Source organism: Ascaphus truei, chromosome 1, assembly GCF_040206685.1.
Source record: "Ascaphus truei isolate aAscTru1 chromosome 1, aAscTru1.hap1, whole genome shotgun sequence".
NCBI classification, from domain to species: Eukaryota; Metazoa; Chordata; class Amphibia; order Anura; family Ascaphidae; genus Ascaphus; species Ascaphus truei.
The window spans coordinates 220025387-220050557 of NC_134483.1; the positions used below are offsets into that span (position 1 = coordinate 220025387).

At 43.5% G+C, this 25171-nt stretch overlaps 1 protein-coding gene across 1 annotated transcript in view; it reads right to left on the minus strand.

Moving 5' to 3' along the window:
* Positions 1 to 267: 267 nt before the first annotated feature.
* AP3S1 (adaptor related protein complex 3 subunit sigma 1) overlaps positions 268 to 25171 on the minus strand; it is a 52800-nt gene continuing 27896 nt past the window's right edge. The window contains exons 6-7 of the mRNA XM_075601286.1: positions 13613 to 13720; positions 268 to 1086 (exon numbers count right to left, since the gene is read on the minus strand). Coding sequence (XP_075457401.1) covers positions 958 to 1086; positions 13613 to 13720 — 237 coding nt within the window. The 3' untranslated portion in view covers positions 268 to 957. The remainder of the gene's footprint in view (positions 1087 to 13612; positions 13721 to 25171) is intronic.

A 25171-nucleotide genomic window follows, 5' to 3' on the forward strand; every position in this document is an offset into this window, starting at 1 on the left:
CACTGGTCTGGAGAAAAAACGGCATGAGGAGAATGGGAGACCTGTTTTTGTAGAATAAAAATATGTTGCTTTAACAAGCCTCTCACATGTCGCGTTCTTCTGACGTGCCTTCCAACATCTCTAGGGAAAAAAAAGTATATTACATTGTTTTAAAATTAAAATACGTTGTGGGGAAAGCATGAAGTTTATGCTGTGCGCTAACCACTTCTTGTTTCCCTACCCCACTACTGCACCGCCTTAACCTTTGTGCAAAATTAAAACAAGTGCTACATTCATAAAATATTTATTTTACAGAACATCTAACACGACACCAACATATTTAACCGTAGCAGGTTTAGAACAGTGTTAAAATATAATTATATCTTATTTTTCCCCCTTAAGCCAAAAGTGTTAAAAAAAAAAAAAAAAAACTTTTATTATTACCGTTGTACAAAATAGTATTTCAGACACAAACGCATTCAAATTCCAGTTAATTTAATTTGAAATGTTGCTAAAGAAATCTAGTTTTGGATGTTTTCATGCATTACAGGATATGTTCTTAAATAATCAACATTAAGGAAACATTAAGGAATGCTCAGTGTTGGACTAATTATAGAATGGCGTAGATACAAGAGAGAACTCAGCACCGTAGGTTATACAAAGAAATGACATATTACTGTAAATACTTTCTGAATACTGCAGCAACCAAGACAGTGACACGTCATAAAAGGGCATAGGAATGTCATTTAGCCATCACACCTGAGCTAGCAAATTTCCTAAGCATTAAGTGTTGTCGAGTCAAGCGATAGCAACACTTACATTCAACATTTCAGATTTGTACAAAGTCTATACAATTCCTTCACTTTTTACTGGATAGAAGAAACAAAATGGGTCTTTTTTTACTTTTATTTGGTTAACAATCTTGGGGCTAAACATATACCAACAATGATTATTTTTCAACTACTGAGCGCAGTCTGTTCATTTAAAAGAGGGCAGGTTTGGCACTTTTATACTGATGTCACCAATGTTAATGTTTCTTGGCATCTCGGGGAGGTTCATGTTCTTTACGGCAGACACGGCCCGAGCTGGAGCGCCTGCTAAACCAGCCTGTGTACAGAATCGGGGGAAAAAGACAAACAAAAAACAAAAGACAAAAAATTATTACGATTATTATCACGGTTTATTACCCTTTTGAGAGATAAACTAAATCGTAAAGGTCACAAAGACTGCATGGTGCCTCATGGTTTGCATGGAATGGGTTATTATGGATTAGGGGTTAGGATTGACCAACTCCAGTCCTCGAGGTCTACCAACAGGTCAGGATAACCCTGCTTCAGCACAGGTGGCTCAATCAAAGTCTTAACCACCTGTGCAGGGATATCCTGAAAAGCTAGCCCTTGAGGACCAAGGTTGGCTACCCCTGGGTGAGAACGTTCACAGGAACAGACACACACATGAAATGCCGACTTGAATATCTACACAATTAGGATACTCATGAGGAAGCAGGGCGTAAAATACACTTTTTTTCAAATTGCCTGCCAGGTATGTCATGCCAGTTTACATTTTCACCGCCCAGCACCACCTTTTCATCTCCCAAATGCTGTATATTTCTCTTCGTTTTCAGGTACTTATTTTTTAAAGCCTTGTGGTTGGATATCAGTGGGAGGTGGCAGGTCAGATTAGTCTGCAAGGTGAGTATGGTCGGCCTGTCATTGTCAGCTGGCAGGCTGCTATTTCACACCCTGAAGTGTATTATCATTGCTTAAAAGGAGCAATCCAAGCGCTGCTAACATAGGATTGAAGCGGAGGGTCTCCGGAGCGGGGCCCCACTCATTTCAGCTCCGGGGACCCCCTGCTTCCCTAGGTACTTCCCTCCCGTACAGGGTGCTGGTATCTCTCCTGTTTAAAGTTCCTGGTCACTCGGGCCAATCGGAAGCCACACTGGATGACGTCATGGCCTCCGTGTCATTGGAGCTTTGAAGACGCCATTATAGGACCTCCTGCCAGAGCGGCTACCAGCACCCCCTACAGAGGTATCTCAGGATGCAGGGGGTCCCCAGAGCTGAAATTAATGAGGTTCAGCTCAGGAGACTCCATGCTTGAATCCTATGTTAAAAAAAAAACTGCCTTGGATTGCCGCTTTAAGGTTTTGCTGAAATAAAACTGCCTTACCACACACACTACATAATTAAATGTTTGGTTGGATAATGGTTCAGTACTTTAATCCCCGCACTCCTGGGTGGGACAGAAAGGAATTGTGGAATTCTTCAGCAGGAAAATAAGGCAACTGCAACCAGGAGTACACTACATGGAGGTATAACAGTAAATCCGATTTATGTGAAGCATTGACCATTATATTTTAATTACTTGAAAGAGGTCTGCAAGAACAATGACTATGCACACATAAAAAATGGTACCAGGAGCTAAAGCTGAATCTACTTCTTACTGGTCTTGTGTATCTATTACTTTAACCAAATAGACATCCCTTGATCCTTTCTTTTTATTTAAGTTATGCCTACATTTGCTAGTTACATCTAAACCTTTGTGCAGAAGAAATGAAGACCCAGAACGTACAGCCTATGCAAGACTGAAACATTGTGGCCGGCTTGCCAATTGCCTCCTAGCAATTGCTCCCAAAAAAATGCTCTAACAGCCTTTTATCCCCAAAGCTTGAGAATAGTGAGCCAGCATCCGATGATGTGCGAAGCAACTTTGGAAATATGCCTCATGTTTCGCCAGAATCCAAAATCACGGTGCCAGGAATGTAAATCAAAGCAGAAGGTGAAAAAACACAAAATGATATATCATTTACAGTGGAATTGATGAAAACCTTTCCCACATGAAAGCAAAAGTGCTGCCTACTAGAAGAGAAAAAGACAAAAGGTCCAACACTGTACCTACCTGCAACACATTGTTTTTGCACCGAATTAGCATACCACCTCATCACACACAGGGAGCAGTGCTGCTTATCACCATATTGACGTTTATACAGTGTATAATATTACTGCAGCAGCTACATCCTTAAGAAAATGAAGTTATGGATATTCCTCAGAACATGAAGTATGTGTTTGATTACAGCATAGCCTGTCAGAGCCCCTTACATGGAAGGGTTGACGTACAGTAAATGTCATCTTTCTAGAGTCGGAGGGGAATATATGGCATTGTTGTTACAATGAAGCGATAGAAAAAGCATGGGGAAATCAGGACGTGAACCTGGACGCTGAATGGTCAAGCTGGTTTGTGACACGCTGGCTGCAAACACTAGTATCTTCTAGTTTCATTTGACACCCACGTTTTGAAATACTTTGTGAAACACTGAATGGATTAGAAACCACGGTCAAATACGTTTCCTTTTCCACACAACACACATGGGCTGAACAGCAGCTGGGTTCATGAACCTGGATGAAGGTGAACCACCGAGCATATCGTATGATAGCTTTACCTCAAAGAGGTTAAACAAATGAAAAGAATCAGAGAAAGAAAACAAAATGAAGTCTGCAAGTATATAAAAATGAGGCCAAACGGGTAGGAGACTTGTACAGACATTTGTTTCATTTCAAGCAGTGGAATCGCAAGGAGAGCAATGCGAGGAGATGATTATATATTTGATTGAATTCATTTGCCAGACCCACAAAAATAATAATATGAAACTAATAAACAAAATAAAAAAAGCGTAACTACAAGCATAACTCAAAAAGTAAGGTTACGACCGAAATAAAACTTTAAACGATGCTGATCACATGCTTTGTATAGTTATTGTTGTGAAATGGAAGATCAGTAATAAAATAAAATGACATTCCCCATCAGTTTTATCATTCTGCATTATATTGTTTTATGATATACAGCTGGCCTGTGGCACTTCATTTTTATGTCAACTGTGAACTACATTAAAATGCCCTTCAGGAAAAGGTCAGTACTGGTTAAATTAACTTATGTGGGATACAAATAATTGTAATGTTTTATGACTGCACATTAGCCGTATATTACACTGAAAACTTAAGCAGAAAAGCTTATAGTGATTATCTTAAATTACTCATTGCTTGTAGTACCAAACGGCCTTTTTTTTTTTAAATATTGGTATTAAAAACTAGTCAAAAGTTTTAGATATGCTAATTATTAATACGATGGAATTGAATGAATATCATGCAGAGTGCAATGACATAGTCGATACCATACTTTATACTGGCTTGCCATGTTTGATGCATAATATTAAAAGGCACCTAGGTGATAACCACACAAAAGTGCATCAGGGAACCTCTGCCCTGATGCCCTTTACCAGCGATTCGAAAAGGCACATTGTTATGAAAATGACCGCTTTCCCTTCCTTCTGCGCACTGCAAGAGGTTGCTTTTTTTTTTTTTTTTTTAAAGCATAAGACAATGAAACATTTGTTTGTTTTAAAGAGTTTCGAATGCTCATTTGTATGTCACTACCCTTGTCTGCAGTTTAACGTACTGTATGACGTGACAATGGGGTGAATGACACAGGTTTGGGGACCTGTGGAAGACATGTAAACACATGCATAGGCACGCCATCTTTTCAATCTAAGAATAAAATACTACAGACGTACAGTACCATGTATTTCACCAGGTAGATGAAGGAAAGGGTTGTGCTTTATTTGATGGCCTTTGTTTTTACACACTATCTGGCAGTGTACAGTATTTTTGCAGGCTGTTGCTCAGGAGAGAGGAAGTGAAGCGAGCTATTCCAGATGTGATGGCAACAGGTTATGTGAGAGAATGTTAATCTGATACAAACGCCTCCTTAAATATTTTTTTTGCTATTGTGTTGCTGGATTTTAAATCCAATTGGTTACCTGCTGGGCTAAATGGACCATGTTCTATTTTCCTTTGCCAAATTTGGAAGCAGCAACGTTACCATCTGCTTACACGATTTAACAGGAAATTGTGACCAGAACATTAATAATTAGAGTCTCTTTCAGGACACATTAGAAAAATCTTTGTTAATCAGTCAAACGTTTAAAGCCTCAGAAAATGTGCATTTTAAGGCTGTCCCTGCTTCAGCACAGGTGGCACAATCAGTGGCTCAGTTGTTGATTGAGCCACCTGTGTCGAGGCCGGGATAGCCTTAAAACCTGACCTGTTGGTGGCCCTTGCGTGCTGGAGTTGGCCACCCCTGCATTAGTAAATCTACATATTTTATTTTTCTCCTGGAGTAGGACCTCACTGGAAATGGTATTGGTTCTAATGAACGTTCGATTTCTACGCCCCGCCCGTGGTCATTTCCGTGGGGAATGGTGGGCGAATGTAAGATCCAAAGCTACATGACAGATCCAGAAATGTTCGGTGTGCTGGGACTTTTTTCTGTAATGTTTTCCCAAGAGAAAATAGATTACGGGGGTTTATTCATTAAACTGCGATCAGTACCGATCGGGGCACTATTGCACCAGGCTCCTATTGACATCAATGGGAGTTTCTCTGTGCGACAGAGCTTCGATCATCGCAATCACAGATGCCCTGCGAGTTTTGGAAGGGGGGGGGGGTCGTGCCAGAAATGGACAAAATAAGGTTGGCACAGATATCTCCTGCAGCCATGCACATTTCTTTCAGAATACTTTTTATGAGCAAGGAGGGAAATGTCACTTCTGTTCTTGATCTTTTCCATTAAGGATTCTGTGGATTAAATGAACGTTAAACAATTAAACGGTTACCAAGTCACTGGGTGAGTATCAGAGATCTTGGGATTTATTTAACAAATGTGATGCTGGACACACCACTGGAATAGGGGTGAAAAAGTGTGCATGTGCTCACATCATAAATCAGGTCTGGGGCCCAGGCAGCTGTGAAGCCGATTCAGAGTTCACTCTTGAACATAAAACTACACGTTACTAATCCGCTTTCGTAGAAATCCTCATTTCAATTTGTCCACAAATCGGCAAACTGCTAGGTTATGATACTGGGTTACAAAACAAATACAATAAAAAGCTACTTTACATACTGTAAATGAATAATAAAAAAAAAAAGTATGAAATGCTGTGAAATCTAGTAAAGCGCTTGTTAATAAAAAGAAGTTAAAACAAGAATAAAATTAGCACTAAACAAAGGCTGTGTAGCTGGCATGTATATATATATATATATGTTTAGAATCAATCTTGAACGTCTGGCCTAAAGAATATAATGTCATTGACATCATTTTGCTTTCCTTTTCTTAACAGTACATCAAGTACATTTTGTCAGCAGTACCTTTGTCTACCTGTCCTGCCTGGGAGACTGAAAGATAAAATTCTGTAAGAGAGAAGAATGGAAAGAGCTAAAGAGATTTTATTTTAACATATTTTAAGCCCTTCCTCAGGGTCAATTACAGAAGAAGAAAAAGAGCCCAATAAGAAACAAGGAAAATTATGAAATCCAAGGGATTTATACATTCAAAGCCTCAGCAGCCGAGATGATTCAGAAGGTTTAATACAAAAAAAAATGCATTGTACATGAATAAATATTAAAGCCCACTTCAGGAAAATATAGATTTTCAACTGTAATCAATAAGTCACTAGAAGTCCAACACCATGTCAATATGCTTACAAAGATTGTTGTAGAAATGAGTTCATCAGCATTCCTTTCAAGGCACCAGTGTTAAAGTCACCAGTATTGGGCCTCATCAGAGTACCTCGACACTGAGATTTAGTAATCACCACAAAACATCAATGTGTTATCTTTGAGGAGATGCATAGAAACATCCGCTTTAGATGCAAACCACACGACATGGAAAGACAGTCGGAGATCTTCATTGACAGAGGCCTCCGTAAAATAGGAAGGTTTAGAAGTGCCGGGGTGCAACTTTGGAATTTTTTTCCCCTGCATCTAAAACTTCACAAACGTGCTGAGATATAAAGCAGCTTTTCAAGTTCTGGAGGACATCCCCTTTCTTGCTTTGAAAATGTATCATGCAGTGCAGCGTATTCATTTCAAAGTATCTCCCCAAGTATATACTGAGTTTGTGGTGTGTGATGTCCGTACATATTGTTCTTTAAACCCACATAAAAAAAATAATCAACCTTCACCACACATCAGTGATTTATCTTTGTTAATGTTTGAGGGTAAGAAGAGATCTATAAAGCATTGCGGGCAGGCAGTAAAAGTTTTTGCATGAAAGTATGATTGTTTATCTAAACAATAGGGGACTTGTGCACAGCTCACTGCACGGACAAATGGCTGTGCAGATCTTATGGGGAAAATAACATGCAACGGGGCGCGCGCACACACACACACACACACACACACACACACACACAGAAATGTTTTTTCCCACCAATGTCCAATTAATTTTAACCTCTAATTTGCAGATCAGAAGTGCTTTGCCCTATGCTCATGTCACAATTTTTACACAATTTGCTGTAGAGTGCGATATCTATTATTGGATTTAAAGCAGCAATGCCCACTTTGTAACATTTTGTTTATGTACCAAAACCAGGGAATATCTGGGACCTATGGGGACCCCTCTGTTTCCAGAGATATTTGTCTTTTTTTTTGTGCTAGTGAGTGAAAGACACCCACACACACAAAAAACTCCCCCCGACAAATATGGCCATAAGACCACCAACAGAAAGTCACAAGCTCATCTCCTGATGTTGAAGCGATGGATTAGCCACCAGAGCTAGACCGATTCATTATGTACACAGAGCAAGTATTTTTGCCCAGTGGGGAAACAATTTATGCCTTGGGAAGCAGGAAGTCGGGGACCGCAGATTGTCACCCAGGGATCCCCCCAGCCCCCTGGGTCAAGTATTGTAAAAAAAAAAATACAAAGAAATCTGCCGCACGAATGGCTGCTTTAATAGTGGACAGTTTTATTAACCTTGCCGGACTTGGCTGGATGCTTTTTGGAAGATAAGAGACCCGTGGTGTTTCAAAAGCTCTGTACACAATATACAGGTGTAGCCAGACTTACTGACCCAAGAGTCGCAGGAAGAAAAGCAAAATGGCGCGGCTCTGGAACAGAAAAAGCTGCGGCTGCCTGCGGGGGTGGGGGGGGAGGAGAGCATGGGGAGATCTTCAGCTGCGGATGATGCCGCGGTCAGGATTCAGAGGCTTCCCTGTAACATTTGTGAAGAACTCTCTTATAGGCTCTTCACAATATCGCAGCCTATTAGTCTATATTGCTCACCACCAGTACAACAACTATTTATTTTTTTATTTCATAAGTCTGCTCGCTGTGTACTATGTAACAATTGGAGTTCACCCAGTTTATGGAGGTTCCATTAGGTGGCAAACCAAAAGGGACAGCAATTGTGTTTACATGTCTCAGGCAGAGACTTTTGCAGCTTTTGAAAGAGTGCACAACGTGTCTGCTCTTCTCACCCGATATCCCACATGACTTGCCATACTTTATAAACAAACTGTGGCTATTTTATGTGCAAAATCACTATTCCCACCTCCTAAATCTGTTAGCGAGTTTACAAAAAGTCTGGTGTTTACTTTACTTCCAAATGATAAGTGTATGTTTAGATGAGTTTATAAAGATTTATTCGTAAATGATTTTTCGGAGTTAAAATCTTGGTGATCGTTTACATTTTGGCATTAAAACGAGAACATTTGGTCAGAAAGGACTTCAAGTGATGTCCTGGGAATAGCAAAGGGAGAGTCCACATTCGCACAAATGATTCATGAGATGCGCGCTTGTGGGATAGATTTATGATCTCTAAATGGAGAATGTACATTTTTAGAACAAGAATGAAGGCAAATAATTTCATGTCCTTTTAGCTAGCAACTAGTGATCAAATGTTTTTCCCACCGGTTAAAATATACATTTTAAAACATGCAGTAAATAAAGTTACATGGTTACATACAAATAAAACATGCCCATTACACACCACGTTATTAAGCAATCAGTACAGCTACTGCATATTTAGGAACCCTTCTTTCAATCCAAAAAGTTGACTGAGCCATACTCCTGTAAAAGGATGGGGTTCTTGATCCAGAAAGAGCAAGTGGAAGGTCTTTATGAAGGGGTAGCACCTCATACATTAGGGGTATTATATTCTCATTCGTTTTCCAAACACATACAGGCATACCCCGCATTAACGTACGCAATGGGTCCAGAGCATGTATGTAAAGCAAAAATGTAAAGTGAAGCACTTCCTTTTTCCACTTATCAATGCATGTACTGTACTGCAATCGTCATATACGTGCATAACTGATGTAAATAACGCATTTGTAACAGGCTCTATAGTCTCCCCGCTTGCGCACAGCTTCGGTACAGGTAGGGAGCCGGTATTGCTGTTCAGGACGTGCTGACAGGCGCATGCGCGAGCTGCCGTTTGCCTATTGGGCGATATGTCCTTACTCGCGAGTGTACTTAAAGTGAGTGTCCTTAAACCGGGGTATGTCTGTATGCACTTGTGTGAATACAGTATGTATTCTTTTCGCTATATTGGGATTATTCCCACATATCTCATTATTTTATGGTCTACTTTGAAGATGGGTTGCGCTTAGGTTCTTTCTTATGTCCCCTGTACAAGGATACATGGAACTTTTAAACTTCAATTGTGTAACATGCTATCTAAAGGTGCAGTCCTCATAGGATACACAGTTAACCAATGGCAGTGGAGTGTTTAAGGGTTTCAACTTTAGTGACTAATTCCCCCTGAAATAGGGAGTACAAAATAATGATGCGCACAGGCATCGTTACTTATTCATTGTAAATATAGTAACACGGATTAACGGAAAGCATGTGAAAGACATAGTGCGCCATTTGCCATGTTAATAAGTTTTAATCCATGAAATTCTATTTAGAAAATCACATTTGCTAGGGCTACATTAGGCTGTGGCCAGGGTGGGGAGACGCGCGCTCACGAGGCGTGACGTCAGCGCCTGCCCAAGCAGGAGTGATTCGCTGTCCTGCTCACTGCGTGCTCTAGCGAGGGCCACAGACGGAAGGGGGGCGTGTCAGACTGGAGTGGGGCGTGACGTCACATCGTCAACTCCATCTGATTGTTTTTTGAGACTGCTGTGCTATCATTGGCTCTTACCTGGTTACGTGACGCGCCATGGCGCAGGGAAAACACATTTCATCGTCTCTCTGAGCACTGCTCTGGCCCGAGCACATGTGCATGCACCAAGCGGCACTTTGGACGCTTGCATCAATTAAAAGGTATTTAAACGCGCCGAGCGTGAGCGCGCACGTGTGTGTGTCTCCTCACCCTGGACGCAGCCAAAGAAGATCCTTATGTTTTATTCTCCACTGGTCCAGGTAGATCTGTTGTATTGCGTGGGTTGTTCCGAAATATACAACATATCTGCCATTTGTTCCAACGAGGTGATGGCTTTGTTGTATGTGGAATATATGCATATCAAATTACTTCTAAGCTCTCTGTTCAGATCAAAACATTTTTACATTTAAATTCAAAAGACAGGCGGTCATTACTACCAGCAATAGAATGACAAATACCAGGGGAGATGCATATATTCTGCTTTTACCAAACGCAAACTTGAGAAGTAATACTGCAGGGATTCCTAGAACACAAAGATGAGGGCATAATTATAAAGCAGCTTTGAAAATGTTCACGGACGTGGACATCCTTAACGAACAGCGATGTTATTCAACCCATTTTTTTCTCCTCCTGACTGCTGCTGCTGGAATTTCACCCTCATGAAAAGGATTAAGACCAGAAAAACAAAGTACAGGTAGTTTTGTCAAAATTGTAGATGGCACAGCCACTTCAAACAAACATTGCTACCCTCTCAGCAGCTGCCGAAGCATGGACTTTTGGCACACAATAAAAAAAAACTTGAACTTCACTTGATCCGTGTACTTAACGATCTCCCTTAAAAAGAACTCCTGAAAGTGCAAATCGCAGGAATTAATCCCGCGAGCTTTAATGCCAAAGTGCAATGTGTGCTGCCAATAACAGGCTTTACAGGTATCCTGCCTAGGGAGCAGCAGGACACAACAGCTAAAGCTGCCTCAGCACCGATGCTCGGGACTGTTTTTACCATCAAGGAGAAATCTCTACAAAGTTTTCTTCATTATTTCAACAGATTTGATTCACATTTTTCATAGTATAACAGCGCCATTACGTTACTGCCTCAAAATGTCAAGATTTCAAAGGTCAGGAGCAACTGAGCCTTTATCAATATGCTTTAAAGTTGCAATTCATTTATTTTGGTGTACTGGAAGTCCTCGAGACCAATTTAATGGTGGGCTCAGTAGTACATAGTATTGTTACACAATTCTAACCCTACCAGCTGTTTTAAAAAGGCAAATAGCTGGAAATGTTGGGAGTGTTTCAAATGAAACTTTTCATATTTAGGGACAGATTCACTAAGGTCCATTGTGGGTTAACGCACCTGTATGGGCATTACCTGAAATTGACTTGACATTGAAAACTAAGGGGATTATTCGAGAAGGTAAAGCTTTAGGTTTTAGAAGCATTGAGTGCCATCACCTCACAGATATGTCTTTATACGGAGGTATGACCTTATTTGCTGGGAGAGGCTGCTATGCACAAAAAGGTCATCTTTAGATTACAAATTCGCATATCCGTTTTCCCACAATCTGGCTTCTTGAAAAAATATGCCCTGTTACAGCCTAGCCATTATAAATAAACAACAAAAAAACCCAGCCCTTCCTGTTTGTACATAAATTGAAGAAAAATTTACAATACAATGTCCGATTTAAAAAAAAACGGGCAACCCACCAAAAAATAATCAAGAAACCAGCACTGTATGACTTTGTCTTTGGGGAAGAATTCTCTTCAACCACGTACAATTTGACAACACAAAAATAATTTTTTCCCTCCCTCCTTAAATAATTATCTTACCTCAAATTATTAAGTGTTAAAAAGGTGCAATCCAGTTAATTAAAAAAATAAATGAAAAAATAAGTAATTTTATTGTCACGCAATGTATTGCATACATCAGAGTTTCACATCTTCTAATTATATTTAAGCCATATTATTAGCATTGTTTTGTTACACCAGAATCTGTGCTCATGAGCGCTGTCAGTGGCACCATCGCTCAGCACAGAATTGCTGGAACTCCATTCATAGCTACATTCCAAATTCTGGCTGCATCTGGGGTTCTAACTGTTAAGGGTTAATTAAATAAAAAGCCATCAATCATTACCCTGCCAAATTAGGCATTACTAAATATAATCTACACGTCCCTGTTATCACTTAACTTCTGTCCCCCACTTTAAAAGGATTTCAGTTTTGGGTTAAAAGATCTAGGAAGATGCAGGGATATTTCTTGTTGGTTTATTATTATTATTAGAATAAGAACAATTAACCCTTTGGTTGCTAGAGAAGCCACAGCTCCAATGTGCTATGGGGCTCTTCGGCAAATCACGACCGCTTCTAAGAGTAACCACATGATCGCGGTATAACTTCATCCGGAAATGGAAGACTTGTCCTCCTGATTCATTTCTCCGAGTTGCAGATCGCATCCTCGGAAAGCGATCACCTCGGAAAAACGACAGTAGCCCAAAAAGGGCGTGACATGGCCACAACGTCACCCGGCCAGACCCCATGACTTAGGGTGAGGTCCCAGTCATGACTGTGGCACGGGCGCCCGGCGGGGGAGGGGGGCGGCGCGTGCGCAGCGCTAACCGCGATCTGAGGGGAGAGAGGGAGATTGCGACGGGAGGGGGCGTGGTCGTGTGTTTGCGGGGGCGTGGCCATGACCTCACGCGGCTGGTTCGCCCTCATTGGGTGAACCGCCGGTGGGGGCGTGGCCACGCCTCCGTCACAAGTTCTACCCTCAATATCATCGAGTTTTAAAAAATTGCCAGTACGGCATGGCTGCACCTTCAGCGGGAAGGTGAGTACTGGGCCCAGCCCCATTGGGGGGCGGTACTTATACGCACAGCGCACGCCGTGTGCTGTGGCAGTCACTGGGACCCCAGCCTAAGTGACTAGGTACTGTGGCATCCAAAGGGTTCAACAAAAACACTCCGAGTTTAGAAGTCAAACCAAGATGGTGCAAATATAAAGCCCAACTCCAACACTCTCCAAAAGGGTTTGTGTTCATTGTTTTCAGAGGGGGAAAAAAAAAAAAGAAAAGAAAGAACAGGCCAGGATTCATCGAGCCGCAATGCGGGAGTAACGACCGTTCAAGTAAATACCGCCCATCGCGGCTTGATGGATGCTTCTCCTTAAAGAAGATTGCATTACTATATACCATGGGTAGTATAGAGCAGGGGTGCGCAAACAGGGGGGCGCGGCGGTTGAAAGGCCCCGCGCTCTTTCCTGAGGCATTTAAATTACATGCCGGGGGCGCTCAAGGCCTCTGCAACCTCAACTTACTGGGATTCAGACGGCTTCTGGACACGTCGACATAGCACGTGTCAAATGACGCTGCGGGGTCACATGACGTGATGTCACGTCATTTGATGCCGTATTACAGGAAAGGGGGGGGGCGCGAGCGCTGGCAGGCAGGGGGGCGCAGCACAGAAACTTTGCGCACTCCTGGTATAGAGAAATAAACACTTTGATAGGTGTTCACATAAAATGAGTCAAAGCCATTGTCTGCTGCTGAAAAAGTATTTGATGTTTGCACCAAAGAGAAAAAGACAATGATTTCTGAAGTACAGGTTGAACATTTTCAATGTTGTGAGCAATAAATGTTATTTAGCCACATAGGCGATCAGAGGCCTCTCATTTTGTTCCATACGTTCTTACCTCAGACTTTTCCAGTTTGGTTTGAGCGTCAATCTGAATGACAATTTCATTCATGTTGGTCTCTAGAACCATACCTCCCATTACCATTTCCGCAAGGATATTGTGGACCTGGTAGCAAAACAGAACAAACAAAATATGTTATCTTTCGGCTGTGCAGAATAGAAACATGTTTTTTCCCCCCCAAAAAAGCACTATGTTAAAGTCACGTTTTCACACTGCTATAGAATAATAATGTAAAATATTCTATGTGGACTTTCAAGAAGAAAGTACTTGATTGATGATAATGAACGACTTTTGCATCTTGTCCTTCCCTTTGTACTGCTGTTTTAAAATCTGATTCTCCATTCAGGAGATATAAGCATTTGAAATAAAGTGTCCAGGAGGTTAAATTGAGCTCTCCCCAGAGTAGCCTCAAGGTTGCCATCGTATCGCAGAAGTTAGAGATTAAGAAAAGCTTGGGTGGGCAAGATACTAACATTATAGGAGTTAAAAAAGGAGGGAGCTGCTTTAAGGAACCATAAGCTAATTTATCTGCTTTATAAATCGGATGGCAAATCAAGCACAATTTTATTGCCATAAAACAGAAATATTCTTGAAAAATTGTAGCTTCACGCATGTTAATTTAACGGAGAAAATGATAAAATGTGTATTTGTACAGTACAATAAGGCATTTAGTACAGAAGTTAATGTAAAAATATGGTAACTTTCAACAGAATGGATATCCCTACTTAAATCTGTTGTATTCTGACTCCAGTACGTGCCAGACGTTCCCATGCACAGAACAGTGTACAGGTGTTCCACCAGCTCACACAACTATGGGAACGTCTCTGATAGGGATATAGAACTGGTGATGGTGATATGAGTAGGGGTGAGACACTGGTATGCTTCTCACTCAGTAGGAACGCTCTCCCTCTCATCAATGGTAAATACAATATGGATGTCATTAATTGCCTTCATGTGGCTAAACGGGCAACAAAGAAGTTTCAAACTAAATATTTACACTTTCTACGTCTATTTTGGTGTGATCATGAAGTTACAGATACAGTGAAAGTAAGAGAGATGCCAGCTATAATATTTACAACATGTATGCAGTCTGAAGTGGCTTCAAATGTAGCAGTGCGGAGATTGATTTTAAGAAATGCTAAATGATATAAATATTAGGGTGAAAAGTCCTTGAATCCTATATTTATTTATTTTTTTTTTTTACAAATGGTATAAATATATATATGTTATAAATGCAGGAATGTTACATCTTTCTAAAATAAATCCCTTTTCTTTCTTGGACGGCATGAATGTAAATAAAGTAGTGGTACCATTTCTCTCCGACCTGTGCATATTAGCATCATTCAAATAGACAGTATGATGCACAGTTTTAACCAGCTTATACTGCACAACCTTTTTGGATTGGAAACTCCTCGCAGCAGGGACCTTCTTCCTAGTGTCTGAACTTATGTCATCTTTTTGTTGCACAATATTATTGTCCTCCCACATTGTACTGCGCTGCAGAATATGTTGGCACCATTCAAATGAAAAAGAATAACAATTAAAAAAAATATCTCATGTGCTTAATTAAACTTGAGGAAACTTCTGAATAATCATTTAAAGAAAATTATGCACCATGGAGCAAAAGTACATTTATCCTCATTTTAACATAAAAAAAAGCTGTGTGTGCTGTGCACGCGCATAGTAAGTGAAACTTCTTTGACTTTTGTCACAGAAATTGTATTTGTATTGGTGATGTTTTAATTAAAAATCAAAATACAATATCATTGACAAAACGCAAATAAATTTGACTTAGAACATGCGTACACATCCCTTGTATTTGCACTAAGCGTGAATTCCTCGTGTGTGCGTGACTGTGTGTGTGTGCGTGACTGTGTGTGTGTGCGTGTGACTGTGTGTGTGCGTGTGACTGTGCGACTGTGCGTGTGACTGTGCGACTGTGCGTGTGACTGTGCGACTATGCGTGTGACTGTGCGTGTTACTGTGTGACTGTGTGTGACTGTGCGCGTGACAGTGCACGTGACAGTGCACGTGACAGTGCGTGTGCACGCGACTGACTGTGCGCGCGACTGACTGTGCGTGTGACTGTGTGTGTGTGCGTGTGACTGTGTGTGTGTGCGTGACCATGTGCGTGTGTGTGTGACCGTGTGCGTGCGTGTGACCATGTGACGTATGCGCAGCCCCCCTGCACCTCACACATCCCCCTAACCTATTCACAGTCAGTGTGTGTATGTCAGTCAGTGTGTGTGTATGTCAGTCAGTGTGTGTGTATGTGTCAGTGTGTGTGCATGTGTGTCAGTCAGTGTGTGTGTATGTGTCAGTGTGTGTGCATGTGTGTCAGTCAGTGTGTGTGTATGTGTGTCAGTCAGTGTGTGTGTGTGTATGTGTGTCAGTCAGTGTGTGTGTCTGTGTGTGTATATATGTATGTGTGTGTGTCTGTCACTGTATGTGTATCTCTCTTTCTGTGTCCTGCCCCCTCTCTCCTCCCTCCCCCCCCCCCTCACAGACAGGCAGAGCTGCGGACCCGCGGCGGCTCTGCCTGAGACTCTCCTCCCTCCCCCCCCCCCCCCTCACAGACAGGCAGAGCTGCGGACCCGCGGCGGCTCTGCCTGAGACTCTCCTCTCCCCCCCCCCCCCCCTCACAGACAGGCAGAGCTGCGGACCCGCGGCGGCTCTGCCTGAGACTCTCCTCCCTCCCCCCCCCCCCCTCACAGACAGGCAGAGCTGCGGACCCGCGGCGGCTCTGCCTGAGACTCTCCTCCCCCCTCACAGACAGGCAGAGCTGCGGACCCGCGGCGGCTCTGCCTGAGACTCCTACTCCCCTCACAGACAGGCAGAGCTGCGCACCCGCGGCGGCTCTGCCTGAGTCCTCGCCCCCCCCCCACCCCCACCCCCCGGCGAGATGCGGCCGCACCGGGCACCGGGCAGATACCTAATAAAGGCCCCCCCCTCCGGAAGTGCTGCGTGGGTAGAGGCAGTGTCGGCGGGGAAGGGGGGCAGCGTGTCATCGTCAGCGGGAGCTGGCTTGGTGCTGTGGGGAACGCAGCTCACTCTACCCCCCCCCCCCCCCGTTCCATGCCTCGGCCGAAAGAGGTCAGCAGGAGTGGCGGCAATTACATTTTGAGGGCTGCCGCCGCCGCATGTCAGCGGGTGGGGGGAGCAGAGCTCGTTATGAGCTGCGGCGGCGGATACCCTCCATGATCCCTGGGCTCCTCTCCTCGACCCCGGCGGCGCTGAGTCAGCGGGACGCAGGAAAGCGGAGGTAGGGAGGAGAGAGGCTGCGCAGCATGTCAGCGGCCGTTAGGAGCGGCGGCTATCGCCGCCGCATATGTCATGGTGTGTGGGGGGTGTGGGGCTGGGTGGGGTGTGGGGGGTGATTAGGAGCGGCGCCGGCGGCTATCGCCGCCGCCGCCGCATCTGATTTGTGGAGCGGGTGTGATGTCAGTGTTGGGGTCGGGCTGAGCCAGAACACAGCCCGGCCTCAACTGCCAGCACTGACGTCACATCCGTTTCATTTCTGTCTCCACAATTCTTTTTTGCCCCATCACGAATGAGGCGCCACTAAGGAAGTTTCACTTCAATAAATCTATTTTGTGGCTTCTCCAAGCACTAGAAAGAAAAAACAGCACTTCCGTGGACATTTGCAGGGAGTTTATGAAGAGGAATCAAAGTCTGGGAATGGGTGCAACTGCAGCTTTCTGAGAGCCTCGTCTGCAATCAGCACAGAGTCAGAGGACTTCCTCTTCAGCTCCTGGTGGAAGGGAGAGGGGAAGAGGATCATGGTTGCTGCAGTAGCTATTTTGACCTAAGGGCCATGATGTCTATGGTGCTACTGACATTCAAAAACCAGCTAAGTCTGTCCACACTCTTTCTTACACACAGTCTTCAGAAGAATAGACGCGGTGTGAAAATAGACATCCTCACCACCACAGGAGGGGCCACTTTCATTCTGCCGACATCTTCTATTTTACTAAAGACCGATGTACATGGTTTTTCAATTCATCATTTTATTTTTCCGTCTGCAGAATAACTATTCTTCCCCTAATAAGATTGGTTTCCAATAAATCTGAATGTCTCTGTTCTTGTACGCAGATCTGTTTCTGTCGCAAAAGGAAAAGTACTCTGCAGCAATGGACATTGTGACATCAAAATAATTAAAAGTGCAGCCACTCCTCAAAATGTTGAAGGAAACAGAAAAATCAAAAACATTCTTATGTAGCCAGGTCACCTGATGACTACAATTCTGCCCTTGGGCTGGCAGTAAACCCTGGTACTATCAGGTTGCCAGTAGTTGGTATGGGGTTTCCCCCCTTCCTTTTGGTACTGCACTTGAGTGACAGCAGATGGTGGTACATCCTGTTGTAGCTGGGACAAAAGGGGTGCCCGCCTCCTGGCTGAACTTAAGGGCAGGACCGCCTTAAAGTAGTAGTGTTCCTTCCCACTCTGAGGAAGGCAGGTCCCACAACTGGAAGCCTGAGATTGGGGCCTTCCCATGTGCTCTGCCATCCGGGGGAGAGTGAGTATGGACAATACCTCTGCCTCCGCTAGGGAGGTGGGGAAGAACTAGGACGGCTGCCGGTGCCCTTGGCCTGTAGTGACGGTCCAGGGGCCATCATCCGGTGAATCCTGAAAGACTGTATAAGGGCAGATCTTGCCTTGTTCCTGTTACTGCAGAGTATAGTAATAAACCCGTTCCTGTTTGCAATATACCTCCTGCCTGGTGTGTGACCTTACTGGGGGGAGAGGTAATACGTTCTACCATGGGAGATCACCTTCAGTTCCTGGAGCCTACGGCAGATGGAGGCGCTGCACTGCTAAAGAGATATGTGGGGTATGAACCCCAGAAGTCTGATCCTGTGTCCCCACTAACATCGGCGGACGACCCAGCCCTCCTGTTGCCAGCAGGTATCATGCATCACACATCCTGTAATGGCCCCTATCTGCGATTGGGTGGGGGAAACAATGTTACACTTACAAACATAGCATTTTTAAATTAAAGCTCTCTCTCTCTTGCATGGCACACAACAGCAGCCATTTTAAGAGTCGTCACAGCACACACACCTTTAAGAAGACAGCCCTCTAGAGTCTAGACTAGAATGCTGCAGCACAGAATCATTGTGGAAAGCATGAAACATCTTAATAAATGTTGCCACATAAAAGTATAAATGTTGAATCTGAGTAGGGATGCCACAGCCTTTATTTTTCAGTGGGAGAGGAATATGCAGCCAACCCCATTTTTAACCAACATAGGCCCTCAATCAATGCTGTGAAGGCTGTTCCTCTACTAGAGAACAAATCGCCTCCATTCAAATGTGTAGCTAAAATCTTCTACCGTGCTGGGAAGTGGCTTCACAGTATATTGCATAAAGGCTTTAATGTTTTAGCAGGCCACTTTCACTTTGCATATGTCCTTATAGTACAATGGATACACGGACTTGCATCATCTGCAGAGTAAAATAAAAGGCATGGAAAATGTGCTTTCTTTGAGGGGGATCTAAAAAGTGACCTCTTTGCAATTATATAAATAAACTCTACTTAGTCTCAATTACCGAGCACAAACTGGGGGTCATGTAAGAAAGCAGACATCAAGGCATACTTGTGACTTGTTTAAGTAATCGTGCTGCTGCAGCTGCAGTTCAACAAGCATGAGCTGGCTAACTACAAGTCTTTGTCAGCTAAAAATCACCTCTGCCCTCAAGTCCTCACTCAATATGCTCTGAAGTCATTTCCCCACCGCGCTCTATTCACTTGAATGAAGCTGAACTCTTCTTCAGCATGGGGAAGATGGCTTCAGCGCATACTGAAGGTGGGCCACTAAGCTTACAATTTTGGAAACAACTCAGTGATGTAATTAAACCTGAAGGAAAACATTTGACTTTTTGTTGCTTTTTATTTTCAACAGAAGTTCGGAAATGCTGATGGAACAACCAACAAATGTCTCCTCCTGCCTTGGTCCACTTTCTCCGTGTCAGAGGAAGAAGGCAGGACACTTTGTGGGAGTAAGATCCTCCCCAATACAGAGGCATCAAACAAAAATGGGATACAAAGCAATGCAAAAACACTTCCAGCTTTCATATTGGATGTTATAACAAAAATATATAAAAATACCAAGTAGTGGAGGATTCCAGCCCATTCCCCCCCCCCTGAAATACCTAACCCTTATTACCGACATTGGTCCCAGGAGATACGCCCTTTCCTCTGTTTCTCGACTGCTAAAACTCTGACTCAGGCCCTCATTCTCTCCCGTCTCGATTACTGTAACCTCCTGCTGTCCGGCCTACCTGCCTCTTACCTGTCTCCCCTCCAATCTATTCTAAACGCTGCTGCCAGAATCACTCTACTCTTTCCTAAATCTGTCTCAGCGTCTCCACTGCTGAAATTACTCTCCACTATCAAATTCCGCATCTTGCACGCAATTCTCCTCCTCACTTTTAAAGCTTTACACTATTCTGCCCCTCCTTACATCTCGGCCCTAATTTCTCGCTATACACCATCCAGACTTTTGCGTTCTGCTCAAGGATGTCTTCTTTCTACCCCCTTTGTATCTAAAGCCCTCTCCCGCCTTAAACCTTTCTCACTGACTGCCCCACACCTCTGGAATGCTCTTCCCCTCAATACCCGACTAGCACCCTCTCTATCCACCTTTAAGACTCACCTTAAGACACACTTGCTTAAAGAAGCATGAGTAGCACCTTGGCTAATAATATACACCAGCGGTGTGCAAAGTGGGGGGTGCGACCCCCAGGGGGGGTGGGAGATTTTGCTGGGGGGGCGCGGGCAGTTGCACAGGCCCCACGCTCTTCCCCCAGGCATCTAAATTAAATGCCGGGGGATCGCGTGAGGCCTTTGCAACTGTTTACTTACCGTGATTCAGACTCTCTGTGACGTGTCGCAATGGCAACGCGGCATCATCTAACGTCGCGGTGCCATGTGACGTGACCCGCAGCGTCATCTGACGTGGATGAAGGTAGGCGGGGGGCGCGAGAGCTTGGGGGAGAGACACAGGGGGGCGCAGCACTAAAAGTTTGTGCTCCCCTGATATACACGAAAAATAAAGCTTGAACCCCTACAGACACACTTACCAGAACACCCTCCTACTGTCTCTGTACGTTCTCCCTACCTACCAATTAGATTGTAAGCTCTTCGGAGCAGGGACTCCTCTTCCTTAATGTTACTCTTATGCCTGAAGCACTTATTCCCATGATCGGTTATTTGTATTATTTGTTATTTATATGATTGTCACGGGTATTACCACTGTAAAGCGCTATGTACATTAATGGCGCTATATAAATAAAGACATACAATACATACCATACATACATACATACAATACATACAATACACACACACACACACACACACACACACACACATAGTCCAGAACCCCCGGGTAGCCCTGTAACAGAACCCCTTTTACACAAGACATACATACATAGTACAATTGCAGCCTTGCTGTTTACATTTATTTTATTGAATTGTTTTATTTTTAGATCCACGATATTCTAAATAATAAATAATAATAACGTTATTTATATAGTGCTTTTATCCCTATGGGACTCAAAGCACTTCACAGTTACAAAAAGGGAAAACTAAGAAAACATTTAAGGTTATAAAAGAAACCAAATACAAAGGAAAGACACAAAACAGGATGGGACAGTACTGTAGCTATTATATGCCAGACAGGTTGCAATTCAATAATTACATACCTGGGTAAACAGGTATCTCTTGAGCCTGTTTTTAGAGATTTCCAGTGAGGGGGCCTCTCAAACTGTGTGAGGCAGACTGTTCCAGGGAGTGGGAGCCGCGGCTAAAAGCTCAGGCCCCAAAGGAAGCCAAGGAGATTCTGGGAACTGTTAGGAGTCCTTCATCTGCAGATCGAAGTGAGCGAACGGGTGTGTAGGGAACTAGAAGCTCTTTCAGATAGATGGGACTTTGGTCATGTAGTGCTTTGAATGTCAACAAGCCAATCTTGAAATAAATTCCCCATTTTACAGGCAGCCAGTGCAGATAACAGAGAACAGGTGCCATGTGGCAGGAACGGATCTGGTTAGTTAACAACATGACTACAGCATTATGCATCAGCTGCAGGTGACGCAGCTCCTTTTCCAGAAGACCCAAGTAGAGTGCATTGCGGTAGTCCAAGCGTGAGGACACAAAGGCATGGACATGTGCTGTAACATCCTCTGGGGGGAGGGGGAAGAGATCAAGTGCTTAATCCTGGCTATGTTCTTTAGGTGGAAGAATGAAGTTTTGATTACAACTGACACCTGGTGTTTAAGGGTCCAGTCAAAGTCAAGGACAACACCAAGATTCTGCACATGTAAATAATATAGGCGGAGTTAAAACACCCCATAAAAAATAATAATAATTTTTTATATAGATATATAGCAACTGTAAATATTACTGTATGTTCATTTGCATGTCTTAAACAGGTCTGCAACCCTGTCTTTCCCCATTGTCACCCAGCATACAGCACTTCCACTGCAGCAAGGGATTCTGGGAAATGACATGCAAATGAGCACTCAGTGCCACCTTTTGTCTCAAGCTCGTATTACACAAGCCAATCCTCAAGCCAATGCATGCTGTTTTAAACACAGCTTTTAGACAGAGGCTGGGATGAGATGCAAAGCCATTAGACCTACTCACATACATGTTTCAACCTTGATGGGTATCATCAGTGTGAGGTTGGTCTTAATGGCTAAGCAGGTTTGAGATTAGACTAGGTAATATATATATACACTGGCGACACAGTTTATTACACTGCGGCCAGATCCGCAAGCCGGGAGATTTCCCGGCTTGCTAGTGGCCGCCCCTCGGCGTGCCGCGCGTCATAGACGCGCGGTCACGCGTCTTCGGGAGCGTGCGCCCCCTGCACGCGCGTCCAGGGGCTCCCCGAGGGAGCCCTGGTGTCCCGCGATCGCGGGACAGCGGCAGGGGGTTCCGGGGGACCCGGCAGACCCGGCAGCGGTAGGGAGAGCGCCCCGATCGGAGGGCGCTCTTCCGCTGCTTCGGCGCGCGCCCGTCACTCTCGGGCGCGCGCCAGGCTACTGCTGCGGCACAGAACGGGCAAATGCTCGAATAAACTGTGCCGCAGCAGTATATCGTGATAAAAAGGTCATTGTGACCTGAAATGTCGCTTGTGTTACATTATGTTTCCTACGGCCTATCTGACAGAATAAATGTGAGTTTTCTTTGCTACTTTTGAATATACCAGTACTGTGGACCGTTTTTGTTTTATATTGTACTACTTGAGGACGGACGGCACTACCTGGTTTGATGCGCACCTAGATATGTCTTCCAGCAACTCCTCTTTTTGAGCATTCCTGGGTCTTTCTTTTACAGCATGAGGGGATTTTCATCCAATGTCTAGTTATTTATTTTTTAAAGCTGTTTCCATTCATTGTGTGTGTGTGTGTGTGTGTGTGTGTGTGTGTGTGTGTGTGTGTGTGTGTGTGTGTGTGTGTGTGTGTGTGTGTGTGTGTGTATATATGTATGTGTATATATAATAAAGTGGACAAAGTGCGATAATTAGTATCAAACGTGAAACCCACTCCTTAATATTATAAAGTCCTCAATAGACTACAGTCTTACGAAGCGGGTGAAAATATATGGTGCAATTAAGATAACAGTGCGTCCAAGTTAAGAAAATAATGACACTCAACATCAAATTACTGTGTTATAACATTTAAAAAAACTTGAGAAAGCACTTCAATGTGCAATGGTTGTGCAGTTGGTATCAAGGCCTCTCATCTGCAGCTCGTTGTTGTAAGATTTCTCCACTCCCACTTTCTAAAAATGTATTAGCAACAGGAGACAAGCGCAAGATAAAGCCAACAGTGAGATATTGTTTGTATATTGGCTTATAAACAACTCATCTCAATTATTAAAAATGCACATACGTGCTACCAAGCATTGATCAACTCACAATCGGACACCATGGGAGCAGATGTCCCCAATATAGGGTATGCAGTGTGAGCATTGTGTATACCCTATATTGGGGACCTCAGCTCATAGGGTGTATGTGTAATTTTTTTTATACTAATTATTTTTTATATTGTTTCTTAGATCAATTGTTGTATATATTGTTAGAATACATTTGTTTAGTGATATAACTTATTAAAGGTATAAATTGTTGATCATTTAGTGCTGGGTCCATTTACATGCACCTGTTGGATAATAATTAGGTAAATATTTGATTTTGATCAGTCATGTGATGGCAGCACTGCTATTTAAGGGAGAGGATGTACTACCACTAGATATTTTCCCTGAGGAAGTGGTATACCCACGAAACGCGTAGGGCTAGCTTTTGGAGGATTGTGGTCCTAGTTGGAATCTTCGGATATCCGTAGTCTATGGACGCTAAGCATTGGGGGAACAAAGCAGGGGGAGCAATGTCAGCGGCACAGCGGCTTCCCCCTGCATTGCGGAAGCAGCTAGACAGGAGGATCGGAACCCCATCAGGATGAGTGAGACCATACAGAATATACTGTTCAAATGCCTTTTTACATTTTATACCATGTGAGTGTGACACTTACCGTGTTATGAGTTTTATAAGCAAATACTGTATACAAACATTATCACACTATTGGCTTTTTCTTGCGCTAGTCTCCTGTTACTAATACACACACACCAAGACCATAAGTGCAACCAGAATATAGGGAAATACTGAAAGTGTGTGTGTACAATATCAACTTAGCATGAAAGTGATAGCATAAATTGAGTAATGACTCATAGAAGTTATAGTATTTTCTTTCGTGATGATGTCTGCAAATCAAGAGACAGAATATAGTGAAATATTGCTTTGTATTTTAACACACACACACACACACACACACACACACACACACACACACACACACACACACACACACACACACACACACACTTAAAAGTGCAACAGAGAAACACTCAAATGTATTGCATTTAATAAAGGAATGTAAACTTGATAAATGACAAAAGAAAACAGCTTAAAAACAAAAGTACAGAATAACAATGCAAAAACAGTAAAGAACAAATGCTTATTATCTGTAGGAATATGCTTACGGTAAGCAAGAAGATCCCAGGGGCGTTGAAACTTATTAAAGGCTGGGAACCGGTGGTGAGCAGGACTGGGGATAAAGTTCAAATGCTTCTGAAACAGAAGACACCCTCTTGGCACTGCCTCCGGTGCTGCAAAGCCTTTTACCAGGGGACAGGCTCCCTCTTTTGAGTGCAGGGGAGAGACAGAAGCTAACAATGTCTAATGAATAGACATTTTTAGCTTCGCACTACAAAGATTCCACCTGTGGTGTAACAGAGGACTCTCCGTGTCTCCACACTATCAATTTTGTGTGGCAGCGACGCAGATCTTTTGCAGACCCCACTATCAATCCCCTGCACTCTATAGAGGGAGCAGACCCCACTATCACTCCCCTGCACTCCATAGAGGGAGCAGACCCCACTATCACTCCCCTGCACTCCATAGAGGGAGCAGACCCCACTATCACTCCCCTGCACTCCATAGAGGGAGCCTTTCCCCTGGTACAAGGCTTTGCTGCACCGGAGGCAGTGCCAAGC